The following is a 22102-nucleotide window of genomic DNA, read 5'->3' as shown; positions in this document are numbered from 1 at the left end:
TCATTACGGACAATAGTACTATTCGGACGGGATTAGTTTTACATAGGGAGGTGGGGTAAAGCAAGTTTTTATCAGAGGTTCTCTGTGATTTTAGTCCAGTCCGAATGCTCCATGTCAGTAATCATTACGGACAATGTCAGTAAAGATTACGGCGTCTTTTACCTTCTGTAAAAAGGTCCGGAGAAATTACCTCAGGTAATACTAATCCAGTGCGAATCGACCAGCTGTAAATATACACGTAAATCGCGTCATTTCCTTTTAATTTGCGGGTTTCTTTTAAATATAAAAGCGCTTAAAGAGGCATTTACTTGCGTTCTAGACGGAGAAACAAGTCAGTGGCAGGTCAGTTTCTGAATAAAACACGACACAAACTTAAAAAAGTCAAATTCACTTCTCAGATGCTAGGAACTGTTTACGAAACTGACGTTCTCCCCAAACTGAAATTAAACACAGTGTTTCGCGTTTTCCTTGTCTGTGTCATGTTGTTTGCACATCTGATATCTGGAAGCAAGGTAACGTGCACTTGAAGACGAGAGGTGACGCGCTGCGCAAACGAGTTACCCCTCCCACTTCTGAATGTTTTACAGAGATTTCTAATCCCGTCCGAATTGACCATTTATATTACCCGACGTCCTGTGGTAAAATTACATTACGCCATCTTCCCCTGTAAAACTAATCCCGTCCGAATAGGGCTAATGTCAGTAAAGATTACAGCGACTTTTACCTTCTGTAAAAAGTTCCGGAGAAATTACCTCAGGTAATACTAATCCAGTGCGACTAGACCAGCTGTAAATATACACGTAAATCGCGTCATTTCCTTTTTATTTGCGGGTTTCTTATACATATAAAAGCGCTTAAAGAAGCATTTACTTGTGTTCTAGGTGGAAAAACAAGTCAATGGCAAGTCAGTTCCTGAATAACACGACACAAACTTAAAAAAAAGGTCAAATTTACTTCTCAGAGGCGCGGAACTGTTTATGAAACTGACGTTCTCCCCAAACTGAAATTAATCACAGTGTTTCGTGTTTTCCTCGTCTGTCATGTTGTTTGCACATGTGATATCAGGAAGCAAGGTAACGCGCACGTGAAGACGAGAGGTGACGCGCTGCGCAAACGAGTTACCCCTGAATGTTTTACTGAGATTTCTAATCCCGTCCGAATTGACCATTAATATTACAGACGTCCAGTGGTAAAATTACATTACGCCATCTACCCCTGTAAAACTAATCCCGTCCGAATAGGGCTAAAGACAGTTTGACGAACTTTGTTGTGGATTTTTGCGTACGCACACTTTACGATCAAATCTGTGCGTATACACGCTTTATAAATGAGGCCCCAGATTTAGAACGATTATCAAAACAAACACAGAGTTTTTACTACGCATGGATCCCTATCTGCTTCCGTGTTTTAGAAGTTGTGTAAGAGAGCCACCTAGTGGATAATAGCGGAAATATGGATTGCCGTAAAAACTTATATTTGTCATGGAGGCGTTTTCTCTTAATTGGCGAGATAACTCATTATTGGCGGAGAAAAGTTAAACATATTACAAGTTTTTTCACCTCCAAGAAAAATGCTATGCAATGTGACAGTTATACACTATTAGACTTTTTATTGTATATATGCAGTAACTCGTGATTGTAACTGCCCCATTACAGCACCACAACTGCACATGTTTTCCACAGCACGACGCCCCCACCGCAATTCCATTTTACAGTACAATACCCTTACTGTAACCTAGTTTAAAAAAAATATTGCCTTGAAAGGGAATCGAACCCAGGTCGCTCGTGTCATAGGTGTGTAAACTATCACAGTGCCACAGAGTCACTTGATAAAAGTTCTGTCACTCTCCCGACACTCCGAGGAGCAAAATTTTGGCGTCACTAGTGTTTTGTAGTCTTGAGGTCAAATTCAAATCTGACGGTCAAGCATTTATCCATAATCCCTTTCTTGTTTCTATCTACAATTCTCAATAAATTATTTACACTCCTGAAAAACAATTCATATTTTGAAATTTGCTTCACCGCTAAAAGCATAAGAAATAAAATGTATTTCATTTCATAGATATATTTTATGTTTCCATATATGCTTTTATAACACTGTTTTATTCAACTACAGTAGCACTGCTGCTGTTGTTTTACAGCAGTCTACCGCAAATTCAAAACACACAGCAAATCACTGCAAACGAAATGCCAATACCCACAATGCAATGCACATCACAGCAATGAACCGGAAAAGAAAACTATGGTATTTTACTGGGCACTTGGCTGGAAGCAACTGTAGAAATTACAGTCAAGTCCAACAGTTTAGCAAAATAGAACATATTTCACGTTTAATGCAGTTTTGTGGAATGGGATTTTGGACCAATGACATTTCACTGTGGGCGGGGCTATACTGTGCGACACAGAGAAGACATCAAGTGATCTACAAACTGTACTGAATGCACTGTGTATACATTGTCAGAAAAAATGGTCAAAGATAGTCCCTAGCTCTCAATGGGGCAGAATCCTTTAAAAATGTCCAAATATATATTTAGATGCAGATATGTACATTTGCTTACAGTATGTGCCTCTGAGGTACTATTAAAAACTTTTAGGTGCAAAGGTAGACTTTTTGAAAGGGTACCACTCCAGTGACAGATAGGGACCATTTTTTGCTGACCGTATAAAAATGAGACTATAGTTTAATTTAATGACTATAAATATAAATCTAATGAGAAGATCAGTAGATCTGAAGATTTCAATGATCTGCCTTGCCAGAATTATCATCACTTCAAGTAAGAAACATTTATTATGAATACACAGTTACATAAAAGGAAATGACTTATAGTAATTGAACTACAATCATCGTCTCTCAGACTTCTTTAATACGTCTCACTGATTCCCTAGGTCGTCCTGAGCTAATGGATTCATTTTTGGCTGATCAAGATGAAAGGCATTAACAAGAACCACAGGCACAAAGACTGGGTCTCAACCCGTGTCTCAGTAAATACTTTAATCTTGCATTAGCGATTAACAAGCAATGATAATTTTCACAGTGTAACAATTCAGCGCAAACGCCACGTGCTTGTCTTCGGGGACTATATTTGTTTTTGCAGAACGGAGATAGGAAGAAATGTACTTTGGGCTAAGCTCCATTACGTAGCAAACACTTCCACAGCGCATTAAGCCTTAAGCTTGGCTAGATTGCAGTGTTTTCTCTGTGTGCTTACAGAAGCTAATTCTTGTAAACAAATCCGATGGGCCACCCTCTTTCTCAGCTCTGAACGCCATCTTCAGAGCAGAATTTCACCTTTCAGAGCAACTTTTCCATGCAAAACAAATGAAATGGACCATAGCGGCTGACATTCACAGCAGTCCTCACTCTCTTTTGCAAATCCGGGCTTCGGATATCGGTGCCTAACCTCCGTGACCATCTCGCATTCGCTGAGTCTACCCAAATAGTGATGAATGCCGCAGGTGTGCGGGGCTAAACCTGCCTGATCCCCTGAAAGGAGAGGCAGCGTGAGCCGGCCCCTGCGGTTCAGATAGCAAGCCGCAGTCAAATCCTTTCGTGACGCCGTGCGACCGCTGCAGTTCTCCTCACCTCTGCCAACTCATCAGTAGCATACAGCATAGAAAATGGGAAACGTGGAGAATTAAACGGCTATGTAACTGCTGAGGTAAACAGTCGTGGGGCACAGAAAATACTGACCCTTATTTTGCAGTATTTCTTCAGATTACAGTATCAGATTAAAGTCGGATTTAGTAATTGACCCTTTGCTAAGCTCTGCCTCATTCTTCACTGTTGCTCACTAAAAACTAAACATGGAGTTTTGGTGAACAAAATGTAAAAAATGTGCACTCAAAGTTGTAGAAATTGAACGGATATTATTGTTGGGTTGGGTAAAACATTGTAAAGCAGTTTTTTTTGTGCAGTTTTTCTTTAAAGTAGGGATGCATTGATACAAAATGTCAGTGCCAGTACCGATGTTTGATTATCTAGAATGACAGAAACTGATATAATCTACCGATTCTGATACACTGTTAAATTCCTTCACTGTAAAAATGTTGCTGTAGTTCTGCAGCTGTTTGCCAGTAACTTACTGTAGATTTTAATTGATGTTATTAACTGGCAAGAGTTTGTTCAAAGTTAAATAAACATTAAACATTAACAAGTCTTTATCTTTACAGATTAAAACTATAAAATAACAGCCTCATGCAAGGCATTCTGGGAACAAGAAATGCTCATCAAACTTTTTCTGGTTTTTCCTTTAGATTTTGTTAAGACTTATTTTAGACTTATTTTAGTTTTATTCTGTAAAGATAAATAACATAAAGTCAAAAGCAAACAACTGCCAGTAATACTGTAATTTCCACAGAATTTATTTACAATGTTGTTGCACTTAAATATTTTTTTAATTTAAATTCATTAAACATTCATTCTTGAGTTGTTATAAATTATTAAAATAAAGTTAAAATAACTTAAGCTTATTAAATTTTTATTTTTATAATTTATAGCTGATGTCTGATAGTGGAAAAAAATCTGCCAATACAATTATAGGCCGATATATCGGTGCATCACTACTTTAAAGAAATTGTTAAATTATGCAGGATTGGATATATGACCTTGTCTATGTAAAACCCTGCTAAAATAATTTTTTATAATTTACTGTTTTCTACAAAAACATCTCAAATGTAAGGAATATTGTGTGAAAATATAACCTTGATATCTTTAATAAAAGGTCATGTCAAAGATTAAAATCAACGTGAAATCAAAATTTGATGCTCTTAATCTCAGAATCAGATTATAAGGCTTTATCCTGAATTTCACACACATGGTCACAACTGTATATCCTCATTTGCAGAAAATCCTCATTTTGATGGCAATTATAATTAATAAAATTTATGTAAATAAACCTAAATATTCCTAATGTACTACTGCGATATTTGAATAAATTAAATAAATTGAGTCTAAATCATCTCTTTCATACTCTTAATTTATTTAAAGATCTGAATGAGATGAACAAAATCTTGTGCACTGTCTGAAGAAAATGGTCCCAGGCTGTCACATACTGTAGGGCAATACCCTTTAAAAAGGTCCTAATGTTTGTCATTTCCTTACAGATATACATTAGGTATGGTATGTACCTTTGAGGCACTAATATATATTTTTAAGGTACTAATGCACTCTTTGGTACCAATATCCACCCCTGGGTACTAATATGACCCAGTTCCGGGGCCAAGGGCGGGCACTGGGGGACCTGGCCCGCCCTGTGAGTCAATAGTGCCCACCCTGGACGAGCCTGCAATCTCCCTTCACCTGTTCACCAGCTCCATGTCCCACCCACCAACAGTCCGTGCTTGTTTGCAAATTTTTTTTATCAATAGGCTATTGCTATCAAAAGTTATTGTTTTGTATATATATAACTCCCGAAATAAAAATGTGTTTGGTCTGATTTTTAAAAATATATATATATATTTGAAACATATTTGATTGGTTTGTCAATAGTGAGTGCGGAAATGTTTGGTTGTTTGCTAAGCATATTGTCACCACTTAACGTTTAGACAAACACATTATTATTCTGCTGTGATCTTTTAACTATTTTCAACAGTTAATATTGCATCTAAAATGTAAGTGACTTCATATTAAGTACTTGATCAGTGAACATTAAAATCGGTGTCACATTTTCAATCGTGATGTGATGCTGCTTAACTGTATCATGTTATTAAAAACTCCACATTTTTACCGCAGTATGTTAACTGGGTTTAACTCACTTTGTTTAGGCACTGTTAACTCACTTTGTGTTTGCTGCGCTCATTTGTTTACATTTGTTTGTAATTACATTATGCACTTTCGGTCGCCATTGAGATTAAAGTATGCAGAATCATTATCGCGTTTTGGTGATTGTTTTAATCTGGCTAGGCTACTTGTCGGGTAGGACAAGTAAATTCTCGTTCACTTGGCCTTTTAAAAATCCACCTGTCCCCGATAAACAGACAAGCATTGATGTCGAGCCCTGCGACGTGTGTTTATACTGCTTCAGTAGGCTAGGTCCAATTTTTATGACTCCTCCGTTGTATTGCATCAATGGAGAGGTACGTCAGTTTTTCCTCGTTTTTTTTTTTGTCCATTTAATTCATAATTAATGATATTATGCATTGCAGTGAGGTTGATCTCATTTCTGCAAGGTGTACCACCCCTGTGACAGCTAGGGACCATTTTTCCTAAAAACAGTGTACAGCCACGGAAAAAATTAAGAGACCAGTCCAGTTTTGCCTTTAATCACAATTTCTACATGTATTACGACCATTTCTGTCCAGTGTCTGTTGCATTTCAGCAAAAGCAAACCTCAAATTCATCCAACAGCAATGTAAAAGACTGAGTGGATACACCAGCCGCATTTAAGGCGTCAAAATCCTGTCTACCGCGTCTAGTTTGCCTCTTGAACATTTTGAGTTTACTCGCTTCATTCGCGCGTGAAAGCCGGAAATTCGTGTCATGGGAGGGGCTTCTGCGACTACGCTCGCTTTCTGTAATCACGTCACTACTAGACCAAGCTTCTGATTGGTTAACGCGCCGCGTTTTTCTGCCAAAGTTCACATTTTTTAACTCGCGCATTTGCACGCAATTCGTGTCATTTGCGCGAAATAGACGTGCGAATAAGGCAGAAGCGCACCTACCGTGCCGCACTAAAGGCCTCATCCGCGCCGCAAGATCTCTAGGCGCGCATCCACACGTCTTCACATTGACAAACATTGAAATCACTCGCGCTTGACGCCTCTGCCACGGCTGGTCTGAACGCAGCATTAGAATCCACCCATATCTGTGTTATTATTGAAACAACACATTTTGTGTTACTTTTAACTTTTTATTGTATTTTATTTTAACACAAAATCAACACAAAATTACACATAATGTTTTAAAAGCTTAACACAAAAAGATGTGTAAAAAATTAACACATCCTTTCTAAGAGTGTACAAAGACACATTAAAGATGTAATGTAAAATCAGGGTTATTCCTGAAATATATATTTCAGACATTTTCCAAAATGTAAAAAAATTAACATTTTGTTACAGAGAAATTAATCTGAAGTTGTTTTCACTGCAGTATTCAAGATATTTTGTTATTTGGACCTTGTTATCCCCATTTCAATTTCCAGTAAATAAATGCAAATAAAAACATTATTTTTATTAGGAACTTGGCAGAAATGTTGTCAGTTGTTTGGCTAAATTAAACTAAAATGCTAAATATACTTAAACACATACCTAAAATAAGTAAATTTAGAAAAACTAAAAGTAATCTTGAAGTGGTCTCTTATTTTTTTCCGTGGCTATATATCCTCTCATATGTGTCAGAGAAATGTTTTACCTTATTTTTGCAAAAGTTTCTGTAAAATTCGATTTAATTGTCCACTACAGGTCCTTTATACAGTTTGCTTATACTAGAAAATCAAAAGGTTGTGAATAACCACCTGGTCATCGTTTTAACTGTAAGCTGATGCTTAGCAAGGGGTCAACAAAATTGCCCATTGCAAGCTTCTCATTGGTTTTGTTTCCACTTGTTTGTATTCATAAATGACCAATTTAGGCATCTCTTGGCCTGACATGTCACAGATTGCTGCTAATCTTTCATAACTTAGCGCGACCCGATGTGTTAAATTGACATCTCCAGCCGGAGGCATGTAACTGCTGTCTGACGCTCAGTTTGTTGTCCGGCCATTAAACTAACCTTCTCGCACGATCAACGTGTCAACTAAATCGCCTTTAACTAATCTAAGAGCTGCTCCGAAGTGACAGCTAGCCCAACGGGGCCAAACACAACCAAAACTCAGCCTGTGCCAGTGGTTCAGAGATGTCCACCTCTTCACGTTCTCCTGACTAATGCTTTCAGGAGCGTTTACAAATCTTAATCAACTGAGGTGATAACAGCAAGATGAACACATCAGGGATCTTACTGACACAACATTATTTTTACTTTAAAAGACTCTTCCTTCTTGTGAACTATGCTAGTGGGAGCTTTTTACCTTTTTGATTTAAACATCAATGAGGTTTGTCGAAACTGTGTCAGTTGTCTTTGGTGGCCGAGTTATTTTTAGTCTATCTAGTGATCTAGCCAGACACAAACGCAAGTGTGTTTCAGCATTTCTGCACTTCACTCTCAGAAAAAAGGTACAAGACGGTACAAAAGTTGTCACTGGGCCGTACCTTCACAAGAAGTAGATTCTTGTTACCTAAAAGGTGCACATTGGTACCTTAGTGGGGGAGAACCGGGGCGAAAGTAACCTGCGATAAATTAACAAAGTGATTTTCTCCGAGCTCCGACTACATTTTCATTCCAAACTATGACAGCATCTTATGCACATGACGTTATATCATCATCGTTTCGCGTATAGGTCCAAAAAGCTGTTTTTAAACCATGATAAGTAAATTCCTAAAGCGGTCATTTTTTTCTAATAACGTGTTGTGTTTCTGGTTTCATGTGTTACAATACTGATCAATCTACAGGTTATTTAGTGCTCTAACACATCCTGAACTTTCACTTCTCTGAGTTTTTTCAAATAAAAGTAAATCGAGTTTAAATGTGAGGAGATTCTGTCGGGATGAAAGTAATACTTGTTACGTTTGTCTCGCTGGTAATACTGTTGCATTATGTTGAAAATTTATATTTTTCTAATCTGATTTAATTTAAATTTCATAGTACTGTTGAAATGTTTTTTTTTTTATTCTCAACAATTCAAGTTTGTACTGTAGGGTTGCTTTTAAAACGTTTGATAAAACTGAAATTTAAAATAAACATGTAATTTAATATTTTTTTGCAAAGATGAACGACAGAATATGTTTGGGTTAAAAGTCGCTACTTATTTGTCGTTTTACTTATTAAGTCATTATACATTTGTTCAAAATAACACCTGGTATTGATAGACCACACTTAAAATATACACACAAATATATCTCTGTCTAAAAACATTAGCTTTTAAAATTACGTTTTTTTTTTAAATGTTACTTTCGCACCTGCTCTCCCCTACCTTAGTGATACTGGTTCCTCAAAGGTACATATCTGTACAAAAATGGTACAATATTTTCCGAAATAATAAGCTGCACCAGACTATAAGCCGCATCATTCAAAAATGCGTCTTTAAGACGAAATAACATATAAAAGTCACAGTGGACTATACGTCGCGTTTATTTAGAAAATTATTTCACAAAATCCAAGCCGAAGAACAGACATTTAATCTGGAAAGGCAAGTTATTCAACTAAACAATAGCAGACAGAACAACAGGCTGAATAGATGTCTGTACGTTATCAGTTATTTAAATGTTAAACCATAGCATACAGAACTTACCTGGAATGTTGAATAGTCTAAATTAACCAAACAAGCCAACTAGCGTGAAGTTCACATACTCGTCATTCCACATTACTGAATCCATTAAATTACATAAATACAGAAGTAGCATATGGTGGACTCTCGCGGGTGTAGACGGTACTGTTGTCTCTTGCCTCATAAATGACAAATTAATTCATACTGACTTACAAGGCGCACCTGACTATAAGATGCAGCACCAGCCAAGTTATGAAAAAAAATGCGGCTTATAGACTGAAAAATACGGTACCATACCTTTGTCCCAGTGCCAACTTTTGCACCTTTTTTTTTGCACTAGAGTCACCGGAATAAACAGCCTAAATTATGTTTTCAAATAGGTTTCTTGATCATTCACCGTATCTGCCATTGTTCTGACAAACAGATAGTCATAGCCCATATTATGGCAGTGTTGCTGCGCTGGCCTATTTGAGATGTCCCTAAAGTCAATGTATATCCTATATATTTCATACACCTTTTTTTTACTTGCCTGTACTACCCTGTATTTACTGTAAAGCTGTTTTGCTACAGTGCAACTAGCAATGATATGATAACTCTGTAGTATTTATACTTTCTGCAAGAATAACGTACCTGTATGAAGGTCTCAGTTATAGCAAAGATAATAGATATAACAAGAGTGAGCACTAATATTATTATTATTATTATTATTAAAAGGGGACAATGCAATACACAATATGGCCGCTCTGGTGAAAAAAGTACCGCCTTCCAGTTAAAAGAACCAACCATCAATCAATAAAGATTGATGATTCCCTGGAGAAAGGGGCTCAGTTGATTTCAGGTTGAAATGTTGGTCCGAAATGTGATTAATTGTGATCTTAGCGGGCGATTTTGGAGATATTCGTCTTTTCCCATTCAAGGACATAGGACTTTTAGTATTGCAAGACTGAAATATCTGCCCGGAGGCATTGAAAACATGGCCGCCAAGTGGCGCCACTTCCCTGAAGGGACTTTGGTTATAGTTTAGATATTAAGCTGGGAGAGAAGAAATCATTTTAACATTGAAAGAAATACAATATAGCCGTATTGTGGAATTCCTATAGGTTCAAACGTGTTAAACAGTTTCACAAAACACAGAGCAAAATCACAAGAACATCAGCAAGACATCGGACAGACACAACGAAACACACGGAGACAAGACAGCAGCACACAGACCGATGATATGCATGACAGCGCAGCGGCACGCAATGTTATGCACAGCAGCCCGCACGGTCAGCCCGTAAACAACACACACATGGGTGAAGAAGCACGCGAAATGGAGCCATGCGTTGATGGAGATCTCCCGCTGCGGCTGGTTAGTTTGCGATCAATGCATGCCACACACACGTGACTGATCAATAGCAACAAAGAGAATAGAAAAACAGATATACTTTGTGGCAATAAAACTCTTTTTATGCCATCTGCATTCAAACGGACATGTCTATGCAGAAAGGCACAGAAATAAATATGATATCGGGAATGGAGGGGTGGGGAGGCGGTCATTCTTTCACACACAACTTTCTTGAGACAGAATGGGGGTCGCCTGCACAGGGCAAAAACAAAAATTATAACGATATATATACACACGATGGCAAGAAAAGATTTTGTTGCCTTTAATTTCCTGTCATTTAAAATGTGGGGATGTTTAATTTCAGCCTCATGGCACAAAACAAAACAAAAATGAGGAGGAGAATTAGATTTTTTTCAACCACCAAAATTTCATGCGGCACAAGATGAGACGAAACAAGAGGATACGATTTTAATCCTGGAAAATTGATGGATGAGGACATCAAAGAAAAAGCCTGGAAAAATTCTGGAAAGTATAAGGCAAATAAACCCAAATGGCATGAATGGGATGTCAAAGAGAGAGGAGACAGTAGGAAGATGTTTTTCCACATGGAAAAGGTTCAACCAAAACAAAAATGTATCATGCGAACTGTCCACGAAATCTGAAGCGAAGGTCAGACTGAAAATGTGAATTTCTGTGTCAACATGAAATCGTATGAGTGTGGTGGTTTTGTGGCTAAGTGTACTCGTATCGAATGTCGGATGAGAACAGGTGAAAGATAAAACTGCAGCTGTCCCGTAGCGAACTTCCTGTTGTCCATGAATCTGAGAGGACTTGGGGCTGGTATTGGATTTAACACAGTTAGGGAGAATTTATCAAAACGAAAGCGTGGGGGAAATATTTCGTATAATGAGCAGGGTGACCTTGTGAGTTTGAAAAACACAAGTGTCGTAAATAAACAAACACGTAAGTAAGGCCCATCTGTAAAGTCAAAGGTAATGACGGACCATATGGATGCGACACTGCAAGGTACACGTGCGTGACTTGCTCTAAAGACGGAGAAATAACATTTTGTTATTTTTAGGACTGATCGGTGAGCTAAAACACAAACAAAACATTAATGCCAGCTAGCGTTGGTTTTAATTGGTGTAATTCAAAACTACTCCGCACAGGACATATGTTTTGTATGAAGCTGGTTGTAGTTTAGGGTAAATTCAAAGACATTAATTAGCGCTATGAAGGCATTTCAAAGCAATTAAGGACCTTTTGGTTAAAAGGTGCCTGCGTGGGACGGCACGCACACCACTTAAATTTCATAAACCAAACAAGCCTTGCATAAATAATGGACAGCGGGATTTTGTACGCTGCAACGACTGGCGGCACGACTCTAAAAATTACAGCCAGGCCCAAGTTCTCTGAAACAGTGGTTGTCAACTAGATTAAGACGCTAGGTTTGAACATGAAGTGGTGAATCAACATCGTAACAAAAGAATATAACATATCCTTTAAAACTCAACTACCATGAACTTTTACTGTTTGCCCAGCAAGCAATTTTGTGTTAAAAAGATGTCTAGGTGTCCAAATGCAGCCCAGGGGCCGGTTGCACCAGCTAGACGTTAAAAAGTTGGGTGTAAGCACTTTGTCGGGCTTAAAGACCTCAGGCTTTGTGAAAACATTTTTTACGCACGTTGCATCATCTAATACTATGACCAGGCACAGCTACACTTAGCGTAGACGATTAACATCCCCGCGTATGTGGTTAACTACATTAATAGTTGAGACGTTATTTCGTGTCGCTATGACTATAAATTCACATTTACTGCCGTCAGCTAACAGATGACGAATGAAAGCTTTCCCTCCTCTCACACATTTACAAGTGTGCAAACCAATCAAACCTGCACATTACTTAACAAAAGCCTTTCCTGTTTGCACAAAAGGTAATAATTTGGTAAAAAATTCTTACAGTTCTGAATTAAAAAGAAATCAAGTTTTATACTCTGTCTTTGTTAATATCTAAGTATTATACTGTATGACATAAAAAATGTATTGGTTTGGTCTCTTAAATTGTCTCGTCAATTTAAATATTTCTATTTTGCCATAGAAACAAGTCAACACTTGACCATAAGACGTAAGATTTAATCACGGACGTACGCTACGCCTAGTGCAACAGTTTAAATACTACGTAGGACATGAAGTGCATTATACGTCCAGACTAGTCTTACGACCGGGTGTACGCCCAGCTGGTGCAACCGGCCCCAGGAGACAAGACTAAAACCAAGCGAAATCAGTGGGTTATCCAGCCTGATCTCATGAGAATTTGTACATATTTTACGGGTTGGCTAATTCATATGAATTCATACGAAGTTAATCGTGCAAAAACGTACGATTCTCATGAAAAAAACAACAATGAAACCGAACCCCTAACCCCAACATCACAGGAATCAATGCAAATCATACAAAAACTTATGAATGTGGCCATATGAACTAATACAAATCAGCCAACTCGCAAAATATGTACGAATTATTGTGAGATAGCATTGGGTAAAGCCCGATTTATAGTTGTGCGTAAGCTCTACGCCGTAGGTTTTCCGTAGCCTGACGTGCACCTCGCAGATTTTTTAACAGTGCATCAGTTCTACGCGGACCGCAAGAACTGTGATTGGTCCACCAGAACCCCTCCCGTCAGGTAAAAAAAAAACTGCGTCATAGGTATTTCCGTTTGCGACGGTGAAAACAAAGATCGGCCAAGTTGAGGAGTGATTTAACTCAAACTGCAACAAAAGTCGCTATTTATTTACTTCCATCATTGCTGGTCTTCTCAAATCATACACAACAAGTTGCTGTTTCTTCTTCGTTTGTGGGTTAACTTGCCAAGCTTCTTCATTGATGGTACACGCGTGGATACTTCCTACGCGGACGACGACGCAAAGGTATAAATGAAAACCGACGGGGAACTTACGGCGCAGGACCCACGCGCAACTATAACGATTCCTTTTTGCGTGAAAATTTAAAAGCCGTCTACCATAGCCGAAAAATAAATGAAACCAAACACCTTGAAATACACGGTAAAATGACGGCTATTGCTTGCTGGGTGTGTTTATATTGAATTTTTTATTGTTTCGTGGTTTGAAAATCATGATCACTGCAAACCACAATATTTTGTTTCAAACGAGCGTGCATTTACTTTTAAAGTTATTTTAACTTCCCCTAAAACTCTGTTTGTTTGACTTTTTTCTGTGAACATTAATGATTATATAGTTATTTGCGTTTAGTAATTTCTTATTTATCAATCCCATTTTGGCTCGTGATCCACTAGTTGAGAACCACTGCTCCACAACACTAACACACTTTAGTTCAACTTATTCGTCATAGCCTTGTGATGGGTAAAAGTGTCTGCTTAACCCTGAGGAACCAGAAGCTACAGTATGTGTGGAGAAGGATGAGCACAGAAATTCGAGGATATCTGTTCTCTATTAGTATGTTTTAACGTAAGGCAAGCCTTCAATGTGAGGAAACAAAGGAACAAACGGGAAGGAAGACTAGTTTCCATTGCAATTAGCTCTGCTACACATCAGAAATCTTTAAGCATTATTCTCATTTGACTTGTAAACATCTCAAAATGTATCTTCTGTCAAAGACGCACACATACACACACGCACCGCATGAAACCCATTGCGTACAGTACTGATACATTTTGAAGCATCAGAGTGAACCACATGGAGTTCGATACTAATTTTGTACTTTGGTTGTAAAGTTTGGCTCTCTGTTATTTGCTGAGAGGACAAAATTAGTATAAACACACAACCATGTTACTGACGTTCGGCCCCATAGTCAAGTGTAACCTTAATAAGTCCAATGCTTTCTAGTTCATCTTTGTATAAACCAATTTAAAGAAATTGGTGCACAGGTTAGATCAATTGAAAACTACAGTGGTTTAGTATTTGGACAAAGTTGCACCAATATCTTGACGTCATTGCTTTAGATATCAAAAAGCATCTTTAATGTGCAGGTACACTTTAAGCAAAATGTGCAAAACAATGATTTTTTAAAAATCATATTCATTGTTAATGTAATAAGCTAAAATATAATTGCTATTTTTAATAAAATTATTTTGATCCTCTTGACTCGTCTTTGGTCGCACACCTGCTGAAGAATGAATGTTTTGTACATTTTTCACTTGTTTTTCTTTTTAATTAATGTCATAAGCTACGCATACGGTTACTCTGCTAGGGCATCTCAAGATTTTTAACATCCAATAAAAACACTACTAGGTTCAAAAGACATTGCGAAAAGGGCAAAACATAAAGGCGAAGTTAATTCGGAGGAAGGCTATAACAGCTTTTTTTAATTTAACTTTCAATCAATTTCCTTGCCTAGCTAAGGACTAAATAATTAAAAGTTTGCAAAATAAGCCTATGAGTCAATATATTGGACGGCTATAAAATTAGACAGCGGGCATAAAAAATATATAAACATTTTCAAGTTGGCAGCCACGATACCCATATAAAAAAATAATAAGTTTTAATTACTCAAAATAGTCTCTTTGAGAATGCAGATTTAAAACTTCAAATAATTAATTAAATGTGCATTTCTCAATGCAAACCCATTTATTGTTTCCTGCGGGTATGATTCCTGCGTAAATACTTTCTTTATAACTTTTATAATTGGTATATACTACAGAAAAAGACATTTATTGGCTTACAATGGTATTCATTTTGCATAAATGTTTTGCAGATGAAACCGACCTTAGGTTTGCTAACTGATGACCACTGAGCTCCAATATTATTTGTTTTGTATCCAATGCAATGACATTCAGACATTTTAGGTGTCTCTTAAGTGTCCAAATACACTACTGATTATTTTACTTTAGCTTTTAGTAAAATATTTTTAGTTACACTGTGTTGTCATGGGGTGATGCTATGAGAGGGGAACCCTCGGTTGCAACTCAAAGAGGAGAGATACAGAGTTTTAGCAAGCACGATCACAACACAACCATCCCACCTGTGTGTCCGCCGTCGCACTCCTCCAGGTCCTCGTCGTCACTTGAACATTCTGCCGAGGACACGATGTCGTCCGTCGTCTGCGGAAGGCAAAACAAAAAGAGCAAATATTTAAATGATGAAGGGTCCACCAACACAGAGAGGATCACGGGTAAAAACAACGAAAACACAGGAATTATATTCGACTTCTTTCCCTCGTTTCTCGGGGGAAGTCGACCGAGGACCGAAATGTCAGGTTTGTTTTTCTATCTGGGTTTATTTATGGTAGTCGACTCCTCGTATATCTTCTACCATCTTCAGCTTCTCATGAGCCGTCACAGATCATCACTGTCTCGGGATGCTCGCCTTCTGCTGGCTCATCATCAGCACCTTCCAGTAGCCCACTATTCTGATTTATGGGCACCCTTGCCTCCGCCTTCTCGCTCTTTCCCGGCCTGGACTCACCGGCAGTGTTGTATTTCAGCGTCACGCGCGCGTTAATCAGAGCGGATCGGTGCTCGGATAAAATAAGCCCCGTCACAAAGCAAGGGTTATGAAATCATAGCACTGATTGAGTTTGCAGTGCCGGGTGAGAGAACCGGGTTCTAACTATTATTGAGTTTGACAGGCTAATGAAACAGTGCCCGGCTGGAGCCGACTAGGGTGGAGAAGATGCTGTCTGGTGGAGAAATCAATTTGTACTAATAGATTGGAGGGGGATGTATCATAAACTTAATTAACACAGATTGCTGTCTTTGACTCTCTTTATTGATCTTGCATTACAGTATATAATCAATGAAAAATGGCATGTAAGAATGTTGTTTGGGATTCTGGTGTCCCCAACCAGTTTAGTCACAGTTTAGTAAGTCACAGATCTGCCTTGAGCATCTGGATTAAGAGTGAGGACTAGGATAAACTTTGGAAGTAGTGATTAGCATTGAGGATTGAAGGTTTTAATTGTGATGGTTGGCATTAGGTATTGTATTGAGGTTTATTTAAAATTGGAACTGGGGTTGGGCATAAGGAGTTACAATAGGGGCTTCAACAGTATTATAAAACATATCAACGTATCGTTCCTTCAACATTTGGGCTACAATCCTCAAAATCAGGATCTTCACAGTGATGCCATAGAAGAACCATTTGTGCTTCTTTAATGACAGGTTCTTCAGATGTTGAAGGATCATTAAGGAACCATAAAGTTAAAAGGAGTTCTTCTATGTCATTGTGGTGCACCTTTACTATTAGGTGTGGTTTTATGGATATTTCGGATGTGGTATTGATGGACCATTGAGAGCAGAGGGTCTATATCTCCCATAGTTCTTCTTCACTGTTTTTCACTGTAGTTTTGTGGAGTGTGAAATCACATCAGAGCCTGACAGATGTGTCTGTGCATGAATAGCCACAGAAGTGGTGTCAGAGGACAGGCAAGTCCAGTCTGTAACAGATCAGGAATGACTTAATGCCTGCACAGAGGACCAGAGAGACGCCGGTAATGTCCCATCTTTTCTCTGTGACAGCATTTTAGATTGTCGACAAAGAGCTTCAGGTGCAGAAGAACAAAGCGTAATACTTGTATTGAAGTAAAGTGCACACTGAACAATTATACATCAAGAGAACCGTTCGTTATGTGATAGACTTCAAAGTACAGCGGCGTTCAAAAGTTTTAAAATCTCTTTACTGAAATGTTTCCCCATTATCTTACTTTTTTAATCTGGTGGTGTATGCTTAAATGTTTAAAATATTTTTTTTTATTATAGAAAACCATAACTGTTCCAATATACATTTCTGGTTACACTTTATTTTAATAGTCCACTTTAGATATTCTACTAACTATAAATAACCTTGCAACTACATGTCAACTAACTTTCATTAAAGTATCAGTAGACTGTTAGGGAAGAGACACTACAATATGTCTTTAAAGGTCTAAACCCATTTTTTAAACTTTAGTTAGTGTGTATTGTTGCTATAATAGCATAAATAATACCTGTAAAATGATACAGTTCAAAGTTCACTGCCAGACGATATATTCTCTTTAACAGAATTCGCTATTCAAAGCCTACAGGGAACGGCCGGTTTGGACTACAGCCCTCTACTTCCTGCTTTAATGACATCACTAGAACAGTTTTTTGACTAACTTAGCTTGCCGTTAGCTTAGCAGCCCACAGGAATACGTAAGTCGCCAGCTAAGCTAACGGCAAGCTAAGCTAACGGCAAGCTAAGCTGACATCGAATCACAACACATTAAACAAGCTGCACAATCAGAACTCGATACATATTTCTGAAGGAGGGACTTCACCTAACAAGGAAGACGTCAGCCCATTTTGAGGACAATGAAAACAAGTCTATACAGATAAGTCAATTGTGTGAAAAATACCGCTTTTTTAATACATGAAACATGAAGACATTACATTGTGCACTGTAAACACAATCAAAGCTTTAAAAACACAGAAAGAACGGGAGCTTTAAAATTGTATAGAGAATTATATTCAATAGAAAATACACGATTCATACCATGATTCCCTGGATATATCACAACATAATATGAATATTATTAAAAGAGACTGTAGACTACATAGATACTAGGAGTCAGTTGGGTTTATTGAGGAGTACGCTTGAAAAAGAAATTGTACACTTGTAAGTGTATTGAGAAATAAAACACACACACACACACACAAAAATAAACAGTACAGCATGTTTGACAATGATGAGTCTGTTTTGGGAGTGACATCAAATCTACGCTCCCTGGTGTACTTTACAAAAAATGATTTCACAGCTGGCTAAATCCAATTTCGTCACGAAATCTCCATGTCGTACAAAAAAATTATTCTGGGAGCAAAATATTCCCTATTTTGAGGCGGAAATCATCGTCCATGCATTTCCACTATCACTCACGGTACTGATGAAGACAAAGAGCCGAGTTTCGAGGGACCAGACATGAGCCGTTCTAGAATGTTTATAAAGTGATGAAAATTGTACAGCGGCGTGGCTCAGAGGTCACGTCAACTTTGATAGGCGTAATGGAGGCATCCCGGCGAGTAGCACGACCTCGTGCCTGTGTGTGGGAAATATTTTTCTCTAACACTTCGCACCAATGCCTGCCTGATAGAAGATCAGGATGATAAGTCTGTATTCTCAACACATTCAGACTGCAGGATGCATCTGTTTGAAATGTTAATTTTCACCACTACAATCTGTAGGCATCCAGAAACAAATGCCTCTTCTTTTTCTTTCTCCACCGTTCCCAACGAGATAACCATCTCAGCTTCGGAAGCGTTCGCTTCGATCGGGTCACTTCTGATCTGCATTATCATGTCAGATCTCGGCTTTGACAGAGGGACAGAAGAAAAGCTTGTATTACACAGAATCGATGGCGTCAGGTTCTATCCTTGTCAACGACCTGCCACGAGTCTTTCTGTTCAAACCCGTCTTCTGGGACGGACGGAAGAAAAACCGAGATCGGAATGATATCGTCGTCTGGTTAATGTCACCTTGAGGTGAGCCATTGTATCACAGAGGAGAACAAACAATGTATTTTCTTTACACTAAGCTGTGTGTACTCGATTAAAGTAAATAAATGAAGATAAATCATTATGGGATTTATTCCTCAAAGCCTAATATGTTTATTCTGTGACACGAAGGAAGACATTTTGAGGAATATTTGTAACCAACATGAGCCCGTTAACTTCCATAGTATTTTTTCCTACGTTTGACATTGTTTTGCGCTGCGCAAACTGAATGGCGTATAAATAAGCAGCTTTAAAGGGGACATTTCACAAGACTTTTTTAAGATGTCAAATAAGCTTTGGTTCCCCAGAATACGTATGTGAAGTTTAAGCTCAAAATACCACATAGATAATATATTATAGCATGTTAAAAATTGACACTTTGTAGGTTTGAGCAAAAAATGTTGGTGTGTCCTTTAAAATTCAAATGAGCTGATCTCTGCACTAAATGGCAGTCCCGTGGTTGGATAGTGCTGATCAGTGTTGGGGGCAACTCATTACAAGTAACTTGCATTACGTAATAATATTACTTTTCTTAAGTAACGAGTAAAGTAAAGCATTACTTTATAAATGTACACATTAATATTTGAGTTACTTTTTTAAAAAGTAATGCAAGTTACTTTCAGTTTAATTAATTTGATTAAAAAAAATTATGTTCTGAATTAAATTGAACGTAGTCACATAAAATTATGCACTCTATGTGTATACGCTTGTGTGGGAACAGTTTGAGTCAGAAACTGAGAGGGTAGGCAATCGCTCGACATGATGAAATATGCAATCTCTGAATGCAGAACGTTTCAGCCAAGAAAAAGTAGCGCAAAAGTAACTAAAGAGTAACGTAAGCATTACTTTTCATGAAAAGTAACTAAGTAATGCAATTAGTTACTTTTTTGGGGAGTAACTTAATATTGTAATGCATTACTTTTAAAAGTAACTTTCCCCAACACTGGTGCTGATTAAGGGGCGGTATTATTATAATAAGATGCCCTTCTGACATCACAAGGGGAGCAAAATAGTGGATACAAGCACTGGGGACCCCAATTTTCAGTCAAGATGTAATGCTATATGGTTCTTGACATTTGAGGTTTAAATAGGAGATGATAATACATTGAACTTGCGACGGCGCTGTACATTCTGCACCTGATCGACTATATTTTTGTCTTATCAAAGTGAAGAGGAAAATCACTGCGTCCTTTTGAAACCATAGTGCAATAAAGATTTGTGGGGGGTACGTTTCCAGGTATGAAATTAAATGAATGCTGCTGCTAGATGCTGCTTTAACTGCGAGTGTGCGTGTGGCTGTGACGTTATTGGTTGCGTCACTGACAACAAAAGGATCGGCTCGAAATCGGAATGTCGATCATGCATAAAATCAGCAAATTCTGGTCTCTGGCCGGTCGATTTGTGCATCTCTATCAACAATGCTTCCTGTTTTTGTGATGAAAGAGTACTAGGAAAATGCATGCAATTTCCTCTACTGGTATTTTGTGTGGGGATTTGAAAGAAAATCCTGCACAAAACCAAACAAGATTTTTCAAGTCCCAGTTCATTCAGGACACTCTCTCTCATTCAGACTCAAAACACACAACAACAACAACAACAATAATAGAAATAATAATAATAATAATAATAATAATAATAACTAATAATAATAACTTCTAATAATAATAATAATAACAACAACAGTAATAATAATAATAAAATGTTAATTTTTAAAATGTACTATTTTTTAAAATAGTGATAATAATAAATAACAATAACTACTACTACTAATAATAAATAAATAATAATTACTATTAATAAAAACTACTTTTAATAATTATAACAACAACGGTAATAATAAAGTCAAACATGTGAAATCGTGCAAAAGCCCCCATATTAAGAGTCAAGCTTTGGGCGTGTTATACAGTTGTGCACCTTTTCTGTACACATTGCACGCCTGCGACTCTCCTCAGCACACTCTAATTGTCCCGGGCCATTGCAGGCAGTTTCAAACAGGGCCATTTATCTTCCAGTGCGAAGGAAATGGTCTTTGGCCTTGATCTTTAATCACTCCCCTGCCGCAGTGTGCAAGGTCATCAGGGAGGTGGTGACAAACAGTCCTACAGAACTAGCCTACACAAGCTGAGACTCGCTGGCTAAAATTAGAGAGCGACACAGACCCAACAGGATGTTTCAATTACAGCCCTGGATTAGGACAGGGAAAAAAATGAAGCCTCCAGTTACTGTGTGGCTTTGTGTGTAATGGAGACGCAGAGGGAAGACTGGACAGTGACCTGCAGGGCGCGGAAAGGACCCGGGATCATTCGGATCGGGCCATCACAAGGAATTTATAGAAGTCTGTTGTCCCGGGAGAAGAGATTATATGGGATTTCGCTGCAAACGCTGAACTCGATGGCCGATCGATTTGAGATTTGAGACAAATTTGTAAAGAGTAAAAGGGCAATGTCAGGACAAGCTGATGACTGTATGATTGTGAATCAAGTGTACAAGTCACAGTTGAGATGGCTGTGGGGTTATTTTTGTAAAATAATATTTTTGTACCCAAACTCTGTACTGGAGGGTCGTGTCCTGCAGAGGTTAGCTTTAACTTGCTGATAAAAAAGTGCATCAAATGACTAATTTGCCTTTAAGCTATTTTTATTAAAAAAAATGCAAAGTGAAATTACTCTGGGGTAAATATTTTGGCAAATACTAAGCTTAACTTTAACCTAAATAAATAATGCATCAATAAACCGCTGTACTGACCAAAGCACACCATTTCCACTGATAATTAAAGTTGAATGAGATTAACTCACATGAACTTAACTGATCTCACGAGACAACTGATTTAGTTTTATTTATAAACAAGATTATTCAAGACCCAGTTTATTCACGACTCTCTTTTTCCCATTCAGACTCAAAACACAGCGACTTGCCATACTGTATTCATTCAGTACCTTTAAATAAAAGTGCAAATCCATTCACAAACTGAACATCACTAACCTTTGAGTCATCA

The 22102-nt window shown here is 37.9% G+C and overlaps 1 protein-coding gene across 19 annotated transcripts in view; it reads right to left on the bottom strand.

Annotated features, from left to right (window-relative positions):
* nrxn3b (neurexin 3b) overlaps positions 1–22102 on the bottom strand; it is a 407078-nt gene that overhangs the window by 12457 nt on the left and 372519 nt on the right. For all 19 annotated transcript variants that reach the window (XR_012358544.1, XR_012358545.1, XM_073855573.1 and 16 more), the window contains one exon: positions 15624–15702. Coding sequence is in view for 17 of the 19 variants with exons in the window: in XM_073855573.1 (XP_073711674.1) it covers positions 15624–15702 (79 nt within the window). In the remaining 2 variants the exon portion in view is untranslated. The remainder of the gene's footprint in view (positions 1–15623; positions 15703–22102) is intronic.

The sequence above is a fragment of the Misgurnus anguillicaudatus genome, chromosome 18 (genome assembly GCF_027580225.2).
Source record: "Misgurnus anguillicaudatus chromosome 18, ASM2758022v2, whole genome shotgun sequence".
Lineage (NCBI taxonomy): Eukaryota > Metazoa > Chordata > Actinopteri > Cypriniformes > Cobitidae > Misgurnus > Misgurnus anguillicaudatus.
This window is presented reverse-complemented; position numbering and strand designations above follow the sequence as displayed.